The sequence below is a fragment of the Symphalangus syndactylus genome, chromosome 14, assembly GCF_028878055.3.
Source record: "Symphalangus syndactylus isolate Jambi chromosome 14, NHGRI_mSymSyn1-v2.1_pri, whole genome shotgun sequence".
Classification (NCBI taxonomy): Eukaryota; Metazoa; Chordata; class Mammalia; order Primates; family Hylobatidae; genus Symphalangus; species Symphalangus syndactylus.
This window is the reverse complement of record NC_072436.2, coordinates 76,711,442-76,732,750: the sequence shown is the minus strand read 5'-3', so window position 1 is coordinate 76,732,750 and position 21,309 is coordinate 76,711,442. Positions and strand designations below refer to the sequence as shown.

Sequence of the window (21,309 nt, the reverse complement as noted above, 5' to 3'; positions counted from 1 at the left end):
TACAGGGCAGGTACTGTTAGCTTGCTTTGGGTGTTTGGCAGTGTCTCCAGGAATAGCACAAATATGCTACCAAGAACTGGGTTATCCTATTACTAATGGGAACAGTGTGTCTATGACTGTGTGATGAATTTGGCTTTTCTTCTAACTGGAAACTAAGTTGTGAACAAACTTGGCAAGGTACAGATCATGGTAGATAGTTTTAAAAAGATCTTTTTAAAAATCTCATTCCACTTTCTGCAGAAAAACTAGATTGACATCCTAGAGGGCTGAATGTTGTTTAGTGCATGTTCTTCAGTAGATTGCCAATTACTGTCTTTCACTTATTCCCCAGAGGATGTTAGCTATTTGGCCAATTCTTTTCCACCAGTGAGAAGAGAACATGAGTGGCCTGGCCTCCTCTGGACTTTTTGCCAGGAGCCTCATGCAGTTTACCCCATCTCACCTGTGAAGTTTTCCCTCCTGTCTGTTTAGTTGCAGTAGAGGTCTTAGAACACTGAGTTTTATTCATGTTTTGGGAAAGAGAGAAACAGGGTAATTAGAATTGAAAGCACAAAGATCGCACTGGTGACTGACTAAAGTGATTCAGTCAGAGTAACATTGAGGCTGTATCCAGTAGTATGTGATGTTCCCTGTGTTGTCTCTGAACACTAGGCATCTTTGCTTGAGTAAATGTCTTTGTGCATTCTCCTGGGGGAGCTAAGTAGAGAAAGTGGAAGGCAGGCCTAAAACTTGTCTCTGTGACTAGGTGTGTCCAGTGTGACTTTAGCTGTTGCTAAGCAATTTTCTAACACATATCCTCTTGGCTTGTTGAACTAAACCAAGCTCTGTGGGACTGCTTGGTTAGGTGCCTGGTAGAGGGTGTGAACAGTGTCACCGAGAGAGCACCTCTGCTGATAATAGGGTGATTTATGTGATGGAAAGCTGTACTTACCACCAAATTTAACGTGTAATAAGCTTTAGACAGAAAGTGTCCTGGCTTCCTGGAATCAAATGACTAGTACCTTTGTGCACACCCCTGTGTCTGTTGAGGGGTGGTGGTGGTTGGGGCTGGGTATGTCAGGAAACATCAATGAAGGACCTCCCCTGGAGGCTTCCAACAGTGACGTTATCTTGACCACTTTAAATATTTCTCCCGTCTTCATACGCTGTTACTTCTTTCTTTCCTTTCCACAGTTATTCTGAGAGTCTTCTGTGGTTAACAAATTCCTCAGCAGGACCTGCATTTAATTAGCTGCTTTTAAGTGTTAGATATAGCAAGACAAGAAGGTATTATTGAAAGCACCACATAAAGAACCGTGGTTCCTTGACATTTTAAGAGGTGGGGTGACTTTCTGCCCCCTTAACTTAGCATGCAAGGTTATAAATACAACACATCACAGAGAAATCTGGCACTTACTTGAATGGTAAATAAGTCTCTGTATTGTGAGTTGCCAGGGCCTGTTCCCAAAAGTCTTTATTGACTTGGTTTTTGAATTCTTAATGTTGTCCGTGGATCAGCTCATTTTATTTTATTCCAAATATTTGAACAGTATTCAGAATTACATTTTAAATTCAAACTCAGTTTCTTAAGATGCCAACCTTGGGGATATTCGACTTAAAACTAGAAGTATATTTAGTATACCTTTTGGCTGAAGGCCAAATGGCCTAGTATTAAAAATCAGTATGAGGCTGAGGATCTATATCACCATCATAGAATAAGTTTTTGGGATAACAAAGAAATTGCAGTTGTTACAGTTCTATTTAGAAATTTAGTATCCAAGCTTTAAAATGTTGATGTTACAGTGCAAGAACAATAGTTCATCAGCATGGTTATCTGGTAGGTTGCTTTTGCAGTCACCATAATGCACATCTATAATAGTAGATGGACTTACTTTGGTCAATGGAGGTTGTTGGAGGAGCAAGATATTTTCCAACTATTTTTGCTAGTATTGAATGTGCTGATTATGTTGAAGCTGCCATGATGTCAAGTTTTCCTTCCTCTCTAATAGTAACTAACTGAAGTGAAGCTCTGTCCTCTCAGTATTCTGAGCTTGTAAATTTCATTAATTTATGGCAATGATGCCATTTCCTTGAAATTATCTCACAAACTGAAGTTTTGTGCATGTTGACAGATAATTTCTGAATACTTTCTCATTACCTTATTTTGTGCACGTTTTCAAAAATATTTCAGCATGCACTTGTTCCTTCACACAATCACTTGAGATCTTAGATTTTGGATCTAGAAATTTGGTGGTGGAGTAATGGCTCTCATGACAAGTGTGTCTCTGAATATCAATTTTCATTGCATAAACATAAATTTTTACATTTTCTCGAACAGAATGAGTGGAAGATCTTCACAGCTTATCTTGTAAGAAGTCTACATGCTTAGGACACATAAGTTGGTTATTTCTTAGCAGGTTCTGGCGATTGAACTGTTAGTAAGTCCTGCTATGTTGGTTTTGTTACTTCCAAAGCATAATTTTGGGACTTTTTTTTTTGTGCAAACAGCCTATATAAAATGTAATAAGTGCTGTTCCATCTTGTGTGAACATCTCATATAAAGCAAATTGTTCTCTGATAGCTTGTCTTTGAAGCAGAATGAGAGTGGCCCACCATCTCTTAGCTCATAGCCGGCAGGTGAAAAGTGTGAGTGAAACACTGAATGTTGGTGATTCCTAAATCATTCTCTCACCCTATTTGTCACTGATAATTGCATAACACTTTTATCTTTAATATTTCTTCAATCAGATATGTTTTTAGGATTGTTGAATTGATCATTGTATTTTGCTTTCACACTTAAAAAAGGCTCTGATTATGTCTCCATGACTAAGTACAGGAAAAAAAAGCACATTTAATTTCATTAACTAAAATTTATAATAAAACTTTCCAGTAACATGTTTCTACAAGGAACTTTGTACCTAGAACTCAGAACTTGGGCAAATATTTGTTTTGGCGGTCTATTTGTGTAGCCTCTCAGGCTCAAGCAATCCTCCCACTCCAGCCTCCCACGGAGTACCTGGGACTATAGGTGTGCACCACCATGCTCAGGTAATTAAAAAAAGTTTTTGTAGAGGCAAAGTCTCACCATATTGCCCAAGCTGTTCTCAAACTCCTGGGCTTAAGTGATCCTCCTGCCTCAGACTCCCAAAGTGTTGGGGTTACAGATGTGAGCTCTTGCATTCAGCCAGAACTTTCTATTATTTATGGTATGTGGATCAAAGCTGATTTAGCATGGAATACATATGATTTTGGAGTTCTATTTTCTCCTGGTGAAATTTTAAGGCAGCAAGGTTGACATTTCGTTTTTAATTCACTTTCACTGGAGGTAAAAAAAATTCCTGTTAGTACTTTTTCTTGATGACTTATGTCCTAAATCAAATTAAATAGCTCAAAATTAAACATGGTTCCTAAAGCTCACTTTGTTTAATGCTGTGAATGTTAGTATACCAAACATTTCTGTAAAGATTAGAATTAAGGTGTAGTCTAGAGTTTTCTGCCTCACATTATTATTTAAATTTGTATAAATATTTGTTCCCTCAAAAAGGGAATATTTTCCTAAAGATATCTATCTAATGTACTGAGTTTTATGTTTATTGTCATTCTGTTTTCCAACTTATTGAATTATTTGAAAACATTAATTGTTATGTATAAAATTAATAGCTTTCAGAATTATTGTAGCATTTTTACTTTTATAAGCATTTATACTTTGATAAAATATTGATGTTACATGAAAATTTTCACTCCAAGTTACATCTAGATAATGTTTACCTCTATTTGAAATAGAATATTCAAATAACAACAAACCCAGTGATATGCCTTGTTTAAATTCCTGATATTGTAATGACAAGATGGGTCATACTTTATAGTATGATTCAATTTATTTAAAAGTTTTGAGACAAAATGGCATACAATATTGTTACACACATAGGTGGTAAAACTATAGAATAAAAGTCCAGATGATGGTTACCTGTAGGAGTAGAAGAGGAATGTGATTAGGGGCAGATGCATGGCAGTGTTCCTTTTTTAAAAATGTTATTCTTTCAACTGTATATGTATATTTTATAAACTTTTGTGTATGCGATGTACCACAATTAAAAATTTTAGGTAAAATTGGAAGACAGGCGTGTCCTACCATGTGGAAAATTGCTTCTATGTACTCTATTTTTTTTAAAGTGTAGTCAAAACATAAATAGGCAAGACTATCTCTGAACTAACAATTTTACCTAAAATGAATGTATGAACTAGGAGTTTTTGGTGATTTTCAGCTGATTTTCACACCCTTGTGAGACCTCTGTAAATATTAGGTTCTTGCTAGGAAGAGAAAAATAACTGATAAATGGAAATTCTTGGCTTTTACAAAATAATTGGAAAATAATTGGCCTGATCCTATTTGCTGACTCTTCTAAACTAATAATAGACTACTTACAGCCATGATCACAGTGGTCTTTCTTTCCTTCCTCCCCTCTCCCCTCTCCCCTCCCTCCTCCCCCCTCTCCCCTCCCTCCTCCCCCCTCTCCCCTCTCCCCTCTCCCCTCCCCCCTCTTCCCTCCCCCCTCCCCCATCCTCCCTCTCTTCTTTTTGACAGGGTCTCACTCTGTGGAATACAGTGGCATGATCACAGCTTACTTCAGCCTTGACCACCTGGGCTCAGGTGATCCTCCCACCTCAGTCTCCTGGGTAGCTGGGACTACAGGCATGCACCACCATGCCTGGCTAATTTTTGTATTTTTTGTAGGGATGGGGTTTCACCATGTTGCCCAGACTGGTCTCAAACCCCTAGGCTGCCTTGGCTTCCCAAATTGCTGGGATTAGAGGTGTGAGCCACCGCATCCAGCCTGTTTCTTTTAATGACTGGTTGCTTTCAGTTGCTGGGCTAGAAAAGATTATAAGCTACCCTGTTGTGTCAGGGTGACAAAGGTTCTGCTGTCATCTACTCTTATTTTTCTAGCAGTGTGGCACTTAAATTGTAAGTTTTTCTCTCCTAAGCAATATTACCAGTTTCTTTGAAATGCTGAACAAATGATGGTCATGGCAGTAGAGTCAAATCAAAACATCCTTCAAGGATTGTCAACTCTGCAGGTTGCTTTTTGTGTGTGTTGGGGGGCCAAGTTATTATCGCCCACCCCTGCGTTGTCCTCACCTGGACCACGTGCTGCAGGGGAAGCAATCAGTGTGGTCTGCGTTCTTTCCTGCCTCCCTCCTCTTCCTTGTCATTTCACATCCCAATATTTATGTAGCACTCCCTGGAGTGCCCACAGGCCTGTCCCCTCCTCTTATCTTTTCTGTAACCAGCCCTTATTTTGGTTCATGAATATGAATGGCTTTAGAAAGCTACTTAGCAGCACTTACCAGGAAGATTGACAGTCCTACCACATGAGGAAAGAATTGATAATTAGTGATGATTGGAGCAATAACAAGTAGAGAGCCTTGGAGAAGAGTGCTTCATGTTCTTCTGTATTTACACCAAACAAGAAAGTGTATCATTAATCTGCACTTGGCAGTTAACATAGTATATTGCAGGGTAGAAGAAATAAGAACCACAGACTAGTTTTTTTGTGGAAAGCTGTTAAAAACAAGAATTTTGTCATCAGAAGGCTACATATGATATATGTATGTATGTTCATCTGACCAAACATAAAGAGATTTTTGCCTCCATAGGCGTAGATCACTGGAGTGTGAGCCTGTCCAGTTCTTTCCCAGTCACACCTACCGATTACACACACACACACACACACACACACACACGTTCCTACAATAGCAGAACAAGTAACAGCTAATGTCCACAAAGCACTTATGGGATAGTTTTATTTTTTTCAGTCCATTATGTGTTAGCTGTCCTACACAATTATGTAACTGAAGAGTCAATTGGAGGACCTATTCCATTAAAGCAAAATAACAGCAAACATGTCACATAAATGGATAGAAAATACACTGTGATCTTTCTGAAAGGTTTCCTTCTTAGTGTAAGATGTTTAGACTTGCTTGTGCCTCTGCTTTGAAGAAAAGAATCTGGGCCTCTGCTGTAAGTTGTGTCACTGTTCCTTTCCTATAAGGGAGAAGTTATAGATTAAGGCCCTCTGCTCACAGGAATAGATGAGGATGCTAGGAGGAGATTGAGTTGGGATTTTCTTCAGCCCCACCTCTTGCCCTTTCCCTCCCTTCCAGGGCATTTCTTAGAACAGTGACAACACTTAATTTTCCAGTATTGGCTTTTGTATGGTGACACCTGAAAGTTAAATTCTTGAGGAAGGAATTCTGTCCTTGTGCATACCTAGAAGTTTGACAAAAAGTCTATGCTACCTTCCTCTGAAAGGCAAACTTACGACTGAATAGAGGAGAATGGCAAAGAACAAGTGTGTTTTGGTATTTGCCTCCTGTGGAGGAAGGAATAATGTGTAATTTTATATGTAGTTCTCCAGAATTGAAGTAGAGCCACAGTACAGCAGAAATATTTAGACTTGATGATTCTAAATACATGACTTGATCGTTTGCTATGTTGATGCAAATTGGGAATTCTGAGTGTTTGAAGATACTCCAAGAGATCTGGATGTTCTTAACCAGCCAGACAATATATAGGGCCTACAACATTTTCCCCCTTCTCGTACTCCATTGTAAAGTAAATGATCCACTGAACTACTGTGTGCAAAGGGAAGTTGCCTGTTAAAGTACTTGATTTTGAAAACCACAAGGGCCTATGACATTAAAGAAAAGTTGATTAAAACTTTCCACAGAGAAACCGAAACTCTTCATGGAAGCATAGAAATAACCCTGGGATTGATATGCTTTAACGTCCCTTAAAGCTGTTTAAATTACTCCTATAATGTTATTTTTCTTTCAGATTCAACCCTATGAAAAGATAAAGGCCAGGGGCTTGCCTGATAATATATCTTCTGTGTTGAACAAACTAGTGGTGGTGAAACTCAATGGTGGTTTGGGAACCAGCATGGGCTGCAAAGGCCCTAAAAGTCTGATTGGTGTGAGGAATGAGAATACCTTTCTGGATCTGACTGTTCAACAAATTGAAGTGAGTAACAATTTAGCCTTTCTCATGAGATACTAAAATAGTTTTTAGTTTTTAAGTTATCATAAATGTTATATTATAAAATGTAGCAGATGTGAATTTGAGCTACCCAAAGAGCTTGCTATCTTTAGTGTCTTTATTGGTGGAAAAAAGGTTTAGTGTTCTTAAGGGCAAATCCTTAAGGTTATGTAAAGGCTTTTGATCTTAAATAGCACCTGTGGTTGTTGAAATCTCTGGGTCTGTTGAGATTCTCTTTTGATCTCCCACCTCTCTACCCACTTTCTGGTGGCAGCCTTCATCAAGGCTGGGATGATCTCGCTTTATTAACCTCTTTTGGGAGGGTGGGGAGGATGTTGTGTATTTGGCTGCAGGCCATGCGTGCTAAGAACTGTTCTTGGCTTCTGTCTTACGACAAAGTCATTAATCGTATACCATAAGCTCTTCTGGGGCAGTGGCCTTATTTTTTCTATCTCCTTATCCTATTGCCTAGTATGGTGCTGGCAACTATAATCCTAATGCAAGTTGTAGCAGTGGCTAACATGTATTCAGCACTTATTGTCCACCAGATATTATTCTGAGCTCTTTATATGAATTTACTCATTTGTTTCTCTCAACAACTCTGTGAGGTAGGTACTGTTATCCCTATTTTACCAATGAGGAAACCAAAGCACAAGAGGTTGGTTACTTGCCCAAGGTTCCCAAGCTAGTTAGTAAGTGCAGAATTAAAATTTTAACATAGGGCAGTCTGACTTCTAAGACCCTGTTTTCTTCACACTCTGCCGCCTCTTAGCTCTTCTGAGGTTGAAAAGATTTCAGTTGGGGTGTGATTCAAAATTTTTGATCATTAATTTTGAGAGTAGGGAGCCATGTCTTTGTCACATTTGTACTTTCATCCCTACAGAGATGTTAACATAGAGTAAATGCTTAATCAGCAGTTGCCTACCCAGTGAGGCCACAGAGCACTGTGGCTGTACACAAGCTCCAGACTCAAACTGCCTGGGGTGGGGAGGTGGGGGTCCTGTCTCTGCCATTGCCAGACCCACCACCTATCTGGGCCTTAGTTTAGACATCCGTAAAATGCAGACAGTAGTTTCTATCTCAGAGGGTAGTGATTTAATGAGCAAGTGCATGGTGAATTGCTTAGCAAAATGTCTGGCTCATGCTGAGCAGTTTTTGGTCAAATCTGTATATTTGGCTACATACAGATGATGTTTTAGATATTTTGTGATTTAACCATTAAGAACTAATTTTGCATATTTGAGCAAAAGAAAAGTGAGTCTGGGTAATCTAATTGTCATTTTCCTCCCTAGCATTTGAATAAAACCTACAATACAGATGTTCCTCTTGTTTTAATGAACTCTTTTAACACGGATGAAGATACCAAAAAAATTCTACAGAAGTACAATCATTGTCGTGTGAAAATCTACACTTTCAATCAAAGCAGGTACAATGAGTAAAAAATTAACTCTGGGTATGTTACTCCTGGGAAAGGACTTCTTGTTTATAACAGAGCAGTTTCAAGATGTACAGGTACCAAATATTGATGTTCACAAGTGTTTGATGCCCATAAAGGCTAAGCATTTTTTGATATGTGATTGTTATAATCACTGTGGTTCTCTAACTTCTAGTTCTTAAAATTCAGTCTGCTTGAGACTCTGTTCCATGTCCAGAATATTTGGGGATAGCTTAAGCCTTTGCTTTCTGAGAGCATATTTGGTCTCTAGGTGGGTCTGTGAAAATCTTTTTATATTCCTACATTATTGATGACCTTCCCCATGGAAAGAAATTTCTTCAACATCTTTTATGGGCTTGGGGTAATTTAATAAATTCTGGAGGAAGTCTTTGGGGAATAGTGAGTAAAAAGTAAATTCAGATGATGAATTGTGACTGAAGGCCAGGAAACTGGAAAAATAAGACTTCCATTTAAGGGATGGACATCAGTCCACATGAACTTGTACAGAAGGGATATTTTGAGGCTGGGTGTGTGGTGGCTTATACCTGTAATTCCAACACTTTGGAAAGCCAAGGCAGGAGGATTGCTTGAGCCTAGGAGTTTGAGACCAACCTGGGCAACATAATGAGACCTCGTCTCTACAAAAAAAATTTAAAAATTAGCATTGGTGGTGTGCCCTTGTAGCCCCAGCTACTTGGGAGGCTGAGGTGGGAGTATCACTTGAGCCCAGGAGGTCGAGGCTGTTTATGCTACTGTACTCCAACCTAGGCAACAGAGCAAGACCCTATCTCAAAAATAAAACAAAAATAAAAAAGAAAGGACATTTCTAAAGTTGTACCATTAGTTTGTTTGGTTGTTTTTAAGATCTATTTCCCATGGTTACTTTTTTTTTTTTTTTTTTTTTTTTTTTTACTTTGCAGATGTTTTGCCTTTATTTTCTGGTCTTCAGTCTGTTGCAGTGCTAGCTTCCTGTTTTCCTCTTGCCCCATCACCAGCTTTACCTTTCTCACTAGTGGTGGGAAGCAGAAATCTTGGAATGCTAACCTGGTTCTTATTTTCTGGGAAAGAAAGAGATCCACCCCTGAATATATCCATTTGTAAGAATGGGCAGTATTTCCCAGATAGGTTTTCAGGGAAAAGAACAATCCCACAACTACATAAGTTTGAGAAAATTTACTTGATATATCCCTCCTCTTGGAGAGTCATAAAACATTAATATCTTAAAAATATGATGGGTCTTCCCATCTGTATGACCATAGAGACATGTTTTTGCAGCAGCTATCACCATCTAGAGAACAGATTTTGGACAACACAGATACTGAGAGATTTTCTTAAATGGATTCACCTATAATTAAATTACTTATTGTAGACTCTTAAAAGAAGTGAAATTTTATTTAACTTTAATGCATTATTTTATTTAAAGGTCTGAAATGCTCTACAGGGTCAATATTGAAAAAGAACTTTTTTTTTTTTTTAAAGGTACCCGAGGATTAATAAAGAATCTTTACTTCCTGTAGCAAAGGACGTGTCTTACTCAGGGGAAAATACAGAAGCTTGGTACCCTCCAGGTCATGGTGATATTTACGCCAGTTTCTACAACTCTGGTTTGCTTGATACCTTTATAGGAGAAGGCAAAGAGTATATTTTTGTGTCTAACATAGATAATCTGGGTGCCACAGTGGATCTGTATATTCTTAATCATCTAATGAACCCACCCAATGGAAAACGCTGTGAATTTGTCATGGAAGTCACAAATAAGACACGTGCAGATGTAAAGGTAAATACTGAGAGGAAGCAGTTTAGGGCTTCATGTTTTCACATTTCGTAAGTTACGAAGTTAAAGCCTTTTTTATTTGAAAGTTTCTATGTTAAACAACACATTTAACCACTTGGTATCATAAGAAAGGGTGAGATGATACGTGGAATACTTTCAGTTCTGTTTGACATAATAGCATGTATCATAAATCCATAATAAATAGTATCAAAATCATCTCTATTTTTTTGGATAAGCTACATCAGTAATTTTAACTAAAATAGTTTCATATATATTTATGGCAAAAATCTGAAACATGTGAAACCTTTCAGTAAAGTTGTCCAAACCTTTAATACTCTTCTAGTTTGGCATTTAAATGTTATTTCATTGTCCCTTTTATGAAAGTTTACTATGTTTCTACATAATGTATTTATATATTATTTATATAATCACTATCTTTGTACTTACAAAAAAATGCACTTGGGACAGATGTGGAGGCACTCACTATTTTTTGCCTTTCTAGGGCGGGACACTCACTCAATATGAAGGCAAACTGAGACTGGTGGAAATTGCTCAAGTGCCAAAAGCACATGTAGATGAGTTCAAGTCTGTTTCAAAGTTCAAAATATTTAATACAAACAACCTATGGATTTCTCTTGCAGCAGTTAAAAGACTGCAGGAGCAAAATGCCATTGACATGGAAATCATTGTGAATGCAAAGGTAAGCCAAGGTTGTGGCCCATTGAGTTTCGTGGTTCCTAAGGTCATAGTAGGCTACACACAGGCCCCATCGCCCACTCCCTCTGCCCCATCTATTCCATTGGTCACTCCCTTTTGTCTTTTCAGACTCTCTAGTTCCTAGCCCAGAATCTGCTGTCACCCCTCTAGTGTGCCAAGTTATGGTGCCCTATATTTGACCCTGGGTTGTGGTAGTGGCAAAAACACTGGGCTTCAAAAGTAGAGAACCTACTTCAGTCTTAGTTGTTGCTCTGACACTCATAGGTCGTTTGGCCATCGGTACTTTGCATGAGTTTTCTGAACCTATGGTTTATCATAAAATGGAAATGATATTACTGAACAGAAGAGTTTTAAGACTGAAAAAAGATCACATGTATAAGAATTTGGCATATGATAGGTGCTTGATAAATGTCAGTTCTCAAAATTATTTTTCTGGCCAGGCTCAGTGGCTCATACCTGTAATCCCAACACTTTTTGGGAGGCCAGGACCAACATAGTGAAACCCCATCTCTACTAAAAATACAAAAAATTAGCTGGGCATGGTGGCACATCCCTATAATTCCAGCTACTTGGGAAGCTGAGGCATAAGAATTGCTTGAACCCAGGAGGGCAGAGGCTGCAGTGAGCCGAGATTGCGCCACTGCACTCCAGCCTGAGTGACAGATCAAGACTCCGTCTCAAAAAAAAAATTTTCTTTTTCCATCAATGGATCTCTGAAATCACTTCCCAAATAATAACTAACCTACATGGAACTAAGTTGTAGGTGCTTAAAACCTCTGTTCTCTATTCCCCACCCCTAATTTCTTACAGACTTTGGATGGAGGCTTGAATGTCATTCAATTAGAAACTGCAGTAGGGGCTGCCATCAAAAGTTTTGAGAATTCTCTAGGTATTAATGTGCCAAGGAGCCGTTTTCTGCCTGTCAAAACCACATCAGATCTCTTGCTGGTGATGTCAAACCTCTATAGTCTTAATGCAGGATCTCTGACAATGAGTGAAAAGCGGGAATTTCCTACAGTGCCCTTGGTTAAATTAGGCAGTTCTTTTACAAAGGTACGTAACTATAAAGATATGTGAGTTCATGATATACATGTGAATTGGAGACTAATTACAGTCTCTACCACTGACCTGTTGTATTCCTCTGTCTTTGATGTCTTTTAAAGGGAATTGCCCACAGAAGATAAAGATTTTACTTCACATTTGAAACACGATTGCCATATGGGGAGTAGAAAATAATCTTTAAATTTTGGGGCATTTTATCTTCTGTCTCTTCCAAGACCAGTACTGCTTTCATCAGTGGGAAAAGGTTAATTCTGGCTTAACAAATACTTATTGAGCCCCTATCATGTACTGGGCAGTGTTCTCGGTTCTAGGGATTTAGCAGTAAACAAAACAGACTAAATCTTTGTCTTCACAGAATTGACATTCTAGTGGAGAAAGGATGATAAGTAAGTAAATGTATGATATGCCAAGTGGTGGAAAATGCTATGGAGAAACAAAGCAAGGATGGAGAATAGGGAATGCCTGGGGAGGTGGGGGGGCGGGGGTTGGGGGCGGTGGTGATGGTATAATTTTACATTGAGTGGCCACAGGCAGCCTCATTGAGTTGATTGGTTCTGACAAATGGGTATCTAGTGCAAAAAGTGTTCTAGACAGGTGGAATAGCAAGTACAGTAAGTCCTCAGTGTCATCAGTATGTTCTTGGAAACTGCCACAGTAAGCAAAACAATGTATAACACATTTTACCACAGGCTAATTGATATAAACAAGAGTTCAGTTCCTACAGTTTATTTCTGGTCACAAAAATATCACCAAATTTTAAAAACAAAACACTTCTAATATTAAACCCTGAAATAAATGTGAGCTGTACATACATTAATAAAAACAAGATAATTCTTGACTCACTTATTCTGGTTCAGGTTCATGGGTGACCAGAGCTTATCCCGGCAGCTCAGGGCACAAGGCAGGAGCCAACCCTGGACAGGCCACCATCCCATCTCAGGGCACACTCACACATACCCACACTCATACTGGGACCATGTAGATACACCAGTTCACCTAACATGCACATCTTTGGGATGTGGGAAGAAACCAGAATAGTTGGAGAATACCCACACTGATGTGGGGAGAACGTGCAAACTCCACACAGACAGTAGCCCTGGCTGGCAATCTTTTTTTCCTCATCAACGTTATAACAAAATAACATTGAACAAAACAGCACTATCTGTGGATGTGCTGTGAAACTCCACCCTAGCCTGATAAGTGAAATCCAAAAAAATTTAATCAATGAAATGTGACACTGTGAGCCTTTGTGGTTGGCCTATGGGGTCCTGCTCTGCCATCTAAGTCTATTTTAGTCCACAGCAGGTGTGGTTTGGTGCCACCTGCTGTGGATGTGTAGAATGCAGATGGGGAATTAGAAAACTATGCATGTGTCCTCAGAGTCAAATGAAGAAAATATTTCAAGAAAGTGGGAATGATCATGTGTCAAATGCTGCTGCTGATTCAAGTAAGATGGGCGTTAGATTTATCAGTATGGAGGTTTGGGAGCCTCACAGGCATGGATTTAAAAGACAATGAAAAAGGAGGAATTGGAGATATGAATATAGAAAACTCAAGAGTTTTGCCTTAAAGAGAAACAGAAATGGGGCTATAGGTAGAAAGGAATATAGGATTTGAGTTTTTGTTTTTTAATGGGAGGATGTTTACACATTAATGAGAATTAATGCAGTCAGGAGGGAAAAAAGACTGAAGAGGGAGAATTGCTGAAACAACAGTTGATAGGCCATAAGAAGGGATCTGATGCACAAATGGAGAGGTTGGCTTTAAGTAGGAATAGAAGCAGTCCAATTCCAGTACTAGGAAGGCAGAGTAATGGGCAATGGGGGCAAGGTGGTGGTGGTGGTGGATGGAAACAAGTGGAAGTTTTCTGATTGCTCCCATTTTCCCAGCAAAATAGGAAACGGGGTCACATAGGACAATCTCTAGTGCTTGTAAATCTAAGGAAATAAAAAGACAAAGATGGTGATAACTTATAATAATTTGTGCTATTGCTCTTCCGAAAATGTGCTCTAATTTTTCAGAATCCTACCTATCCACTAAAGTCCAGCTCCAGTCTAGCCTGCTTCAAAGCATGATCTCTTTTTTTCAGTTAAATTCAGATTGTGTGAACTACTCATCTGGCTCTTGGAATGTTGATTATCTTTAAAAAAAAAAAAAAAAAACAAAAAACAAAAAACAAAAAAACTTAGATCTGCTCAACTATCTTGTAAATTGCCAGAAACAATGTTTGTAGCTCCTGGTCTTTCCTGCACAGCATTTAGCATATAATGAGTGCTTAATAAATAGGTGCTTCCCACAGAGGACCTGAGCTTTGCCAAAAAAGGTTTTTACAGTTCAGTTAAACTTTCTTGTTAATATTTCTCCTGTCTTTCTTGGAACCCATTTGAGACAAATTTTTATGTTTCTACTTTTCTGTAAGGTTCAAGATTATCTAAGAAGATTTGAAAGTATACCAGATATGCTTGAATTGGATCACCTCACAGTTTCAGGAGATGTGACATTTGGAAAAAATGTTTCATTAAAGGTATGTTGTTACAATGAAAATTATATTTCTTACAGCTTTATAATATAGGTCTCATTTTCTAGTCATAAATTTACATTTAAGGAATACTTGTTAGTCTTAATTATACTAGTAATTAAGTTGGTACTATTTTACTGAAATGAGAATCTTTAAAATAGGATCACTATTAGCGTTAGCTTACTAAAGATGATTATTTGAGTAAAAGTAGAAAAAAATGACAATTTGTACTGAATATACTCTATTAAAGGAATGTTATCACTGTAAGAATATTCATTTACATTATTGTAGTACTCAGGTACTCTGAGTGTCATTCCAGCTTCACGTAAGAAGTGGGAGGGAAATGGGGGTATAAAAGTATTAAAGCTCACCAAAGATACAATAGCTTTTTCCAAATCATGTAATTTTTTAAAAAATCTCCTAACTAGGTTTCATGTACTCCTCCCATTAAAGCTACTTACTTAAATGAAGATCTTGAAAAAACAAATACATATATTGAATTTTATTGCTGAGACTGCCTAAAGACTTAAGACATGAAAAATCTTATCAGTAAACTGTTATAAAAACAACAACAAAAGCCCTGTATGTAAATGTAAACCAAGCACCTTTTAATTTCTCTATGAAGGTTGGATAATGCTGGTGGCCTTGCAAGTAGGCCTTCAAAAGGGGGCTGGCCATGCTGTGGTACCGGGTCCCCTTCCCACTCTTAGTTCTACCTCTAACAAGGAGACAGAGAATCTAGAACTACTGCCAGGATTGTTACAGAAGGACACATTACAATTTTCCTTAACTGTTATTTGTTTTTCATGTTAATATTGTTTATACAGTTACTTCACTGTAAAAAAAGTTGTACATAAACTTGATCACTGTAAGATAATCAAATTGCATTTCAGTTGCAAGTACACTCTTTTGTTTTCCCTGTCACTTAGGGAACGGTTATCATCATTGCAAATCATGGTGACAGAATTGATATCCCACCTGGAGCAGTATTAGAGAACAAGATTGTATCTGGAAACCTTCGCATCTTGGACCACTGAAATGAAAAATACTGTGGACACTTTAATAATGGGCTAGTTTCTTACAATGAAATGTTCTCTAGGATTCTAAAATAGGAAGGTACTTTACTATGTTACTGTACCCTGCAGTGTTGATTTTTAAAATAGAGTTTTCTGCAGTATGCTTTTAGTCTAAGAAAAGCACAGATGGAGCAATACTTTCCTTCTTTGAAGAGGATCCCAAAAGTTAGTTCATCTTAAAGTGCAATATTGTTTAATCTTAAAACTGGGGCAACTTTGGAAGATCTTTTAACAGAAGCCTCAATGATGATCACTTTAAATTGCTTGTGATTTCAAAAATAAAGCAGTGAAGCAATACTTGTGTACACTTGTACTTTATAATGCTAACTATGAAATGGTAAAATGGTTTATTCTTGCTAGGCAGTTACTATATTAGTTGGAAGATTTGCCCTTGGAATATTTAAGTACACACTGGCTAGTTACCTAATGAGTCCAGTTTTTGGCATTTCTGAGAATCTTAATCATACCATTATTTCCATAGGAATTAAACTGAAGGTATTTAGTACCTTTCATCTAGTTCTAAAACTGGGATGCCTGCCATGCTTTCCACAAACTCTCCATTTATTGAAACAAAGTGGCATTTATTTTCCCAGCTGATGGGGGTGGGCAAAGGGAAGGCATTTCTTTCACATCCTTGTACTCTTCTATAGTGAGGTAGGGGGTATAGCTTCATAAAAAGTTCCCTTTCCCTAAAGCTTCATTTCCTGAAGCTTGTTTATTATCACTGCAAAATGATCATTAATAATCTTTCCAATCAGGTCTGCTGGTAGTTCAATTTATGCCTTTTCTTTCTTTAAATTCATCCATACTTGTTTTGAGTAAGCTGCTTGTTTAACTTAAAGTTCACTATATACCATTTTAAAAAAGTTGCCTTTTAAAGTCTGTTAATTTTTTACAGCTTTATTTTAGACAGTTTAAGAACCAAAGACATACCTCTGTAATGATAAAGGAAAGAAAACAAGCTTTCCTTTTAAGAAACCAAAGAGCGCAAAATAAGACTGTTTCATTATACATCATCACCACAGGATATTAGGCACTCTGACAGGGTTAGGCAAGATTCTTGGTGTGAGGTGAAGCACAGGCACTTTATTTGTAGAGTGCTGCTGATTCTAATTTTGAAGGTAGGTATTATAAAAGTCTTTACTTGTCACCTTATTTCTGGCCCCAACACAGCAGCCTATAGTTTTAAAAGTTCTGTTTCTCCCTGGTCTTTGTTCATATACACATCGAAAGTAACTTAAAAACAAGGATACGAGGGGGCCATACTTCATATGTTATCTAAATGTTAATATGAGAACTCAAAAGTAGGCAGATTATATGAATACATATTCTTACCTCTGCTACAAATAAAAACACCCCAAACCCTTCATACTTTTATAAAAATACAGATATTAAACTGTAGCCTTTTATATACCATTTCTGAAAAGTATTTAGTTGCATAAATAGATGCCAGTATCTTTTTTTTTTTTTTTTTAAATATTACTTAAAAAAAGTCTTTCAGGTATTTAGACAGCTCTGGAAGGCTTTACCCAGTTGACATACGGTGGTAGTAGAAATATTAAATATGCAACACACAAAGCCTGCAACTTGACATTGGTCACTGAAACAAAAATTGAATTCCTAAATCCAAGCAATCAAAAGATGTTTATTTTTTATAGAAAGATCTGTAAAAAAATAATTTTTCAAACAGCTTTACTTTCATAGAGAAAACTTTCTACAGAAGTTGACTAAGATTTTAAGATTTTAAATTGTACCATCATTAAATAAGGTGGGACACCATATGAATTTCATTGCACTGGAAGAAATGCAAAGCATTTTTTAATATAAAGTATACAGAGCATTCTAGTCAACTACAGCTGTGTTACAGCTATGTGTTCTTTTGGATTTGGTCCAAAGAAACCTGAGTCTGTTTCCAGAGAGAATGAAAAATGTTATAGACACCTGATCAGTTACTCCTTGCTGTAGGATGCACAAAAATGACATTCCTTGTAGATCCCACTGAATCCAGTTTCCCAACACTGATACTTTCCTTTTTCCCTTCCCCCACCCCAGTTCACTTTGGGTTTCAGGTTCAATTCTCGAATCACAGGCATCCAGATTTTCTTCATAACAAATGCATTCCATGGTCAGATGAACTACCCAGTTTTCCAGTATGACATCACCTCTTCTGCTCCCAAATTTCAGCCATATTTAGGTCCAAATCTTTAAGGCCTTTTAAGGCTTGAAGATTTCCAGTGTAAAAAGCTACATCTGCTGTGACCAACCTAAATAATGGAGAGAAAATTATTTTTAAATCTCAAACTTCCTATTCAGATAATAAAAGTAACAGTGCTCACTGAGTCAGAGTCCTATTATCTAAAATTCAGATTTCTTAGTACCCAAGTGTCCACATACTTTACTTAGCAGGATTCCTGCTATCAATAAGTAGGCCATTTAATGCTGTATTTCCATAATAAATATTTGGAAAATGAATAAACCAATGCATGTTAGAGTCAGTTTCATGATAAATTCAGCCCAAGAAAATCAGATTTATCTTGAAACAGCATGAATTAATATACAAAGAAAATAACAGGTTAAACTAAAATGTTTTTGATTGGTTAGCACTAGAGTATAGGAGTGTTGACTAAAATAGTAAACTCTAGGGAAAAGCAGGCCAGGTTTCCTAAGTGTCATCTATGGCGTTAAATACAGACTAGTATTCATGTATATAAGTGCTACTAGATATTTCTTTAAAAACCCAAGAGAAAAGAACATGAACAAGAAGTCACAGATGAAAACACCTGAATAACCAATAAACTGAAAAAATGGTAAACTTCAGGAAAATGCAAATCAAAACAAGGTACTATTATCCCCCATCAGACTGGCAACAATTAAGAAATCTAACAGCAAATGTTGACAAGATGTGGGAAACAAATTCTCACAAACTACTCCACTAATGTGGGAGTATTAACTTGGTACAGCCACTGTCAATACCTAACTATGAAAATGTGTATTAGCTCCAATTCACTTACAGGTATATGCCCTGAAGAAATGGTCACACCATTTGACATGTATAAAGAGCTTCAGTGTGGCATGATTATAATGGAAGAAAGCAATGACTTAGCAATTTATCACCAGGGGAAATGTCTAATTTACCTATGGCTGATTCATGGCCAGGAGTGGTGGCTCACACCTGTAATCCCAGCACTTGGGGATGCTGAGGCAGGAGGATCACCTGAGCTCAGGAGTTTAAGACCAGCCTGGCCAACATGGGAAAACCCTGTCTCTACTAAAAATACAAAAATTAGCCAGGCGTGGTGGCACGTGCCTGTAATCCCAGCTACTCGGGAGGCTGAGGCAGGAGAACTGCTTGAACCTGGGAGGTGGAGGTTGCAGTGAGCTGAGATCACGCCACTGCGCTCCAGCCTGTGTGACAGGGTGATACTCCATCTCAAAAAAAAAAAAATGAAAGTACAGGGCTGGGGAGAGGGAGAAATAGGAAGCAGCTGCCTAATGGGTACAGGATTTTCTTTTGGAGTAGTGAAAATGTTTGGAACTAGATAGAGGTGGTGGTTACGCATCATTGTGAAGACACTAAATGCCACTGAATTGTTCACTTTAAAACGTTTATGTTATGTGAATTTCAACTCAAAAAAAGTCAAAAGCTACATTTTTAGAGCAATTTCAGAAACAAACTTCTTTTAAGCAGGTAGTTTATGTCCTTGGCTACAGGGTAGAGGTTAATCTTCAGGCATCTTTCAAAGACATGAATTGACTTACAAAGAATGAGTTTCTGTTAGCATGTGACAGTGAGGATCTCTAAGGTCAGACTGACTTCCAAATAGCTATATTAAGAAAGAAAAATAATAGCTAACGAGTTAGCTTGGATGCTTCAGAACTACTGGTCTGCAAAAACCCAACTAACCAACCCACATTTAGTTATGGGAATAAAAGCAAAAGGGTATGAGCGGGGTAGGCCTTAGAAATATTATTAGCTTTTTTTGAACAGCCTCTTTAGGGTACACAGTATACATCTCTACCAAGAGTCTCTAAGTTTCTAATGTGCTATTATCTTTTCAGGAGCAGGTGTCTTATGTATGTACCACTTGTATCACTTGACATCAGGTGAGAGAGATACACAGCCTCACCCCATGTGATGTTCTTGCTGAAAATATCTGACTCTGTGTTGGTATAATACTATTAAATTAATGTTGATTTTCTTAGGTGGAGTTCAGTTATTATGGTTGTATAAAAATGTACTTGTTTTTAGAGACACATGCCAAAGTATTTAAGGGTTAAATTTTATGACTGCAGCCTACTTTTTTTGATGTTTGTCAAAAGGGAGGTATGGGGTTGGGAGGGAGAAGGAGCAAACGTGGCAAGGAGAATGTGGCAAAATTTTAACAGTTGATAAATCTAGGTAAAAGGTATTCAGTGTTCATTATTGTCCTTTAAGTGTTCCATGGCTTTGAAATTTTTGAAAACAAATAATTCTTTAAAAAGAAAAAGAAGAATCAGGTAATAAGACTATCATTCTTGCATAAAACTCTTAAATTCAGCCTAACAGATGCAACAGAACGAAGCTTTCACATAGCTCTTTGCAAAATTGATTCACTGTACTTCTTTTTAAATGGCAGGGCCAACTTCTGACCCCAACATACATTTTTCATTTTCCATTTGTTCTTATAAGTTTGAAATTTGAGCCTGAAATTCCTTTAACAGGAAATAAAATTTTATTCCTAAAAACCCTAGCACACTAAATAATTGATATTAAGATGTAACTAAATGATCAGTGCTTTAAATTTTATAAAATCTCTTCCCCATATCTTTATCTACATAACTCTTCACAAAAATTCTGTTAAGGAAACTTTTTTTTTTTTTTTTTTTTTTTGAGACAGAGTCTTGCTCTGTCACCCAGGCTGGAGTGCAGTGGCGCTATCTCGGCTCACTGCAAGCTCTGCCTCCCGGGTTCACGCCATTCTCCTGCCTCAGCCTCTCCGAGTAGCTGGGACTACAGGCACCCGCCACCACGCCCGGCTAATTTTTTGTATTTTTAGTAGAGACGGGGTTTCACCGTGGTCTCGATCTCCTGACCTCGTGATCCGCCCGCCTCGGCCTCCCAAAGTGCTGGGATTACAAGCGTGAGCCACCGCGCCCGGCCTGTTAAGGAAACTTTTATCATCATCCCTATTTTCAAATCTAAAAAAACCTAAGCTGAGGGGGAGTAAGTGATTTGCCCAAAGTTACAACAGCTAGTAAGTGACAGAACTAGAACTTAACCCAAGTCTTCAGATTCTAAATCCTACCCTATGCTTTCTATGTACTATGCTATTTTAACAGTAATATATACAATTTTTTCAATACCTTACAATAAAATATATACATATACACACATATATTATTTTTCATAACCCTGTGAAGGAATTAAGACAGATTTCATCCTTGTTATTTTATAAATGTGGCATAGAGGTTAAGTGACATTCACATGGTCACACAGTAGGACTTCTGAATCCTGTTTGGAATGGGGAAAGCTATTGGGTATCAAAGGAAGTGCTACTAACTCACACTGCCTCAAAACAGATACATAAGGTCAGGTAAGTAATTGTCCATGTATAAACCTCTTTCCACAGGGGAAAAAAAAAAAAAGCTTGCTGATTTTACAACGTTGGTCTTCAGTGTGACTACAGCAGAAAAGGATGGCACAAATAAAACTGATCATTAAAACAATTC

The 21,309-nt window shown here is 37.7% G+C and overlaps 2 protein-coding genes across 7 annotated transcripts in view; one reads left to right on the top strand and one right to left on the bottom strand.

The window, feature by feature from the left end:
* UGP2 (UDP-glucose pyrophosphorylase 2) overlaps nt 1-15,895 on the top strand; it is a 53,173-nt gene extending 37,278 nt beyond the window's left edge. For both annotated transcript variants that reach the window (XM_055243600.2, XM_055243599.2), the window contains exons 4-10: nt 6,818-7,003; nt 8,311-8,444; nt 9,933-10,230; nt 10,730-10,927; nt 11,755-11,997; nt 14,426-14,530; nt 15,454-15,895. In XM_055243600.2, the coding sequence (XP_055099575.1) occupies nt 6,818-7,003; nt 8,311-8,444; nt 9,933-10,230; nt 10,730-10,927; nt 11,755-11,997; nt 14,426-14,530; nt 15,454-15,561 (1,272 nt within the window). In that variant the 3' untranslated portion in view covers nt 15,562-15,895. The remainder of the gene's footprint in view (nt 1-6,817; nt 7,004-8,310; nt 8,445-9,932; nt 10,231-10,729; nt 10,928-11,754; nt 11,998-14,425; nt 14,531-15,453) is intronic.
* A 589-nt stretch (nt 15,896-16,484) lies between these two features.
* Nucleotides 16,485-21,309, bottom strand: part of VPS54 (VPS54 subunit of GARP complex) — a 131,611-nt gene continuing 126,786 nt past the window's right edge. For all 5 annotated transcript variants that reach the window (XM_055243593.2, XM_055243595.2, XM_055243596.2 and 2 more), the window contains one exon: nt 16,485-17,864. In XM_055243593.2, coding sequence (XP_055099568.1) covers nt 17,759-17,864 — 106 coding nt within the window. In that variant the 3' untranslated portion in view covers nt 16,485-17,758. The remainder of the gene's footprint in view (nt 17,865-21,309) is intronic.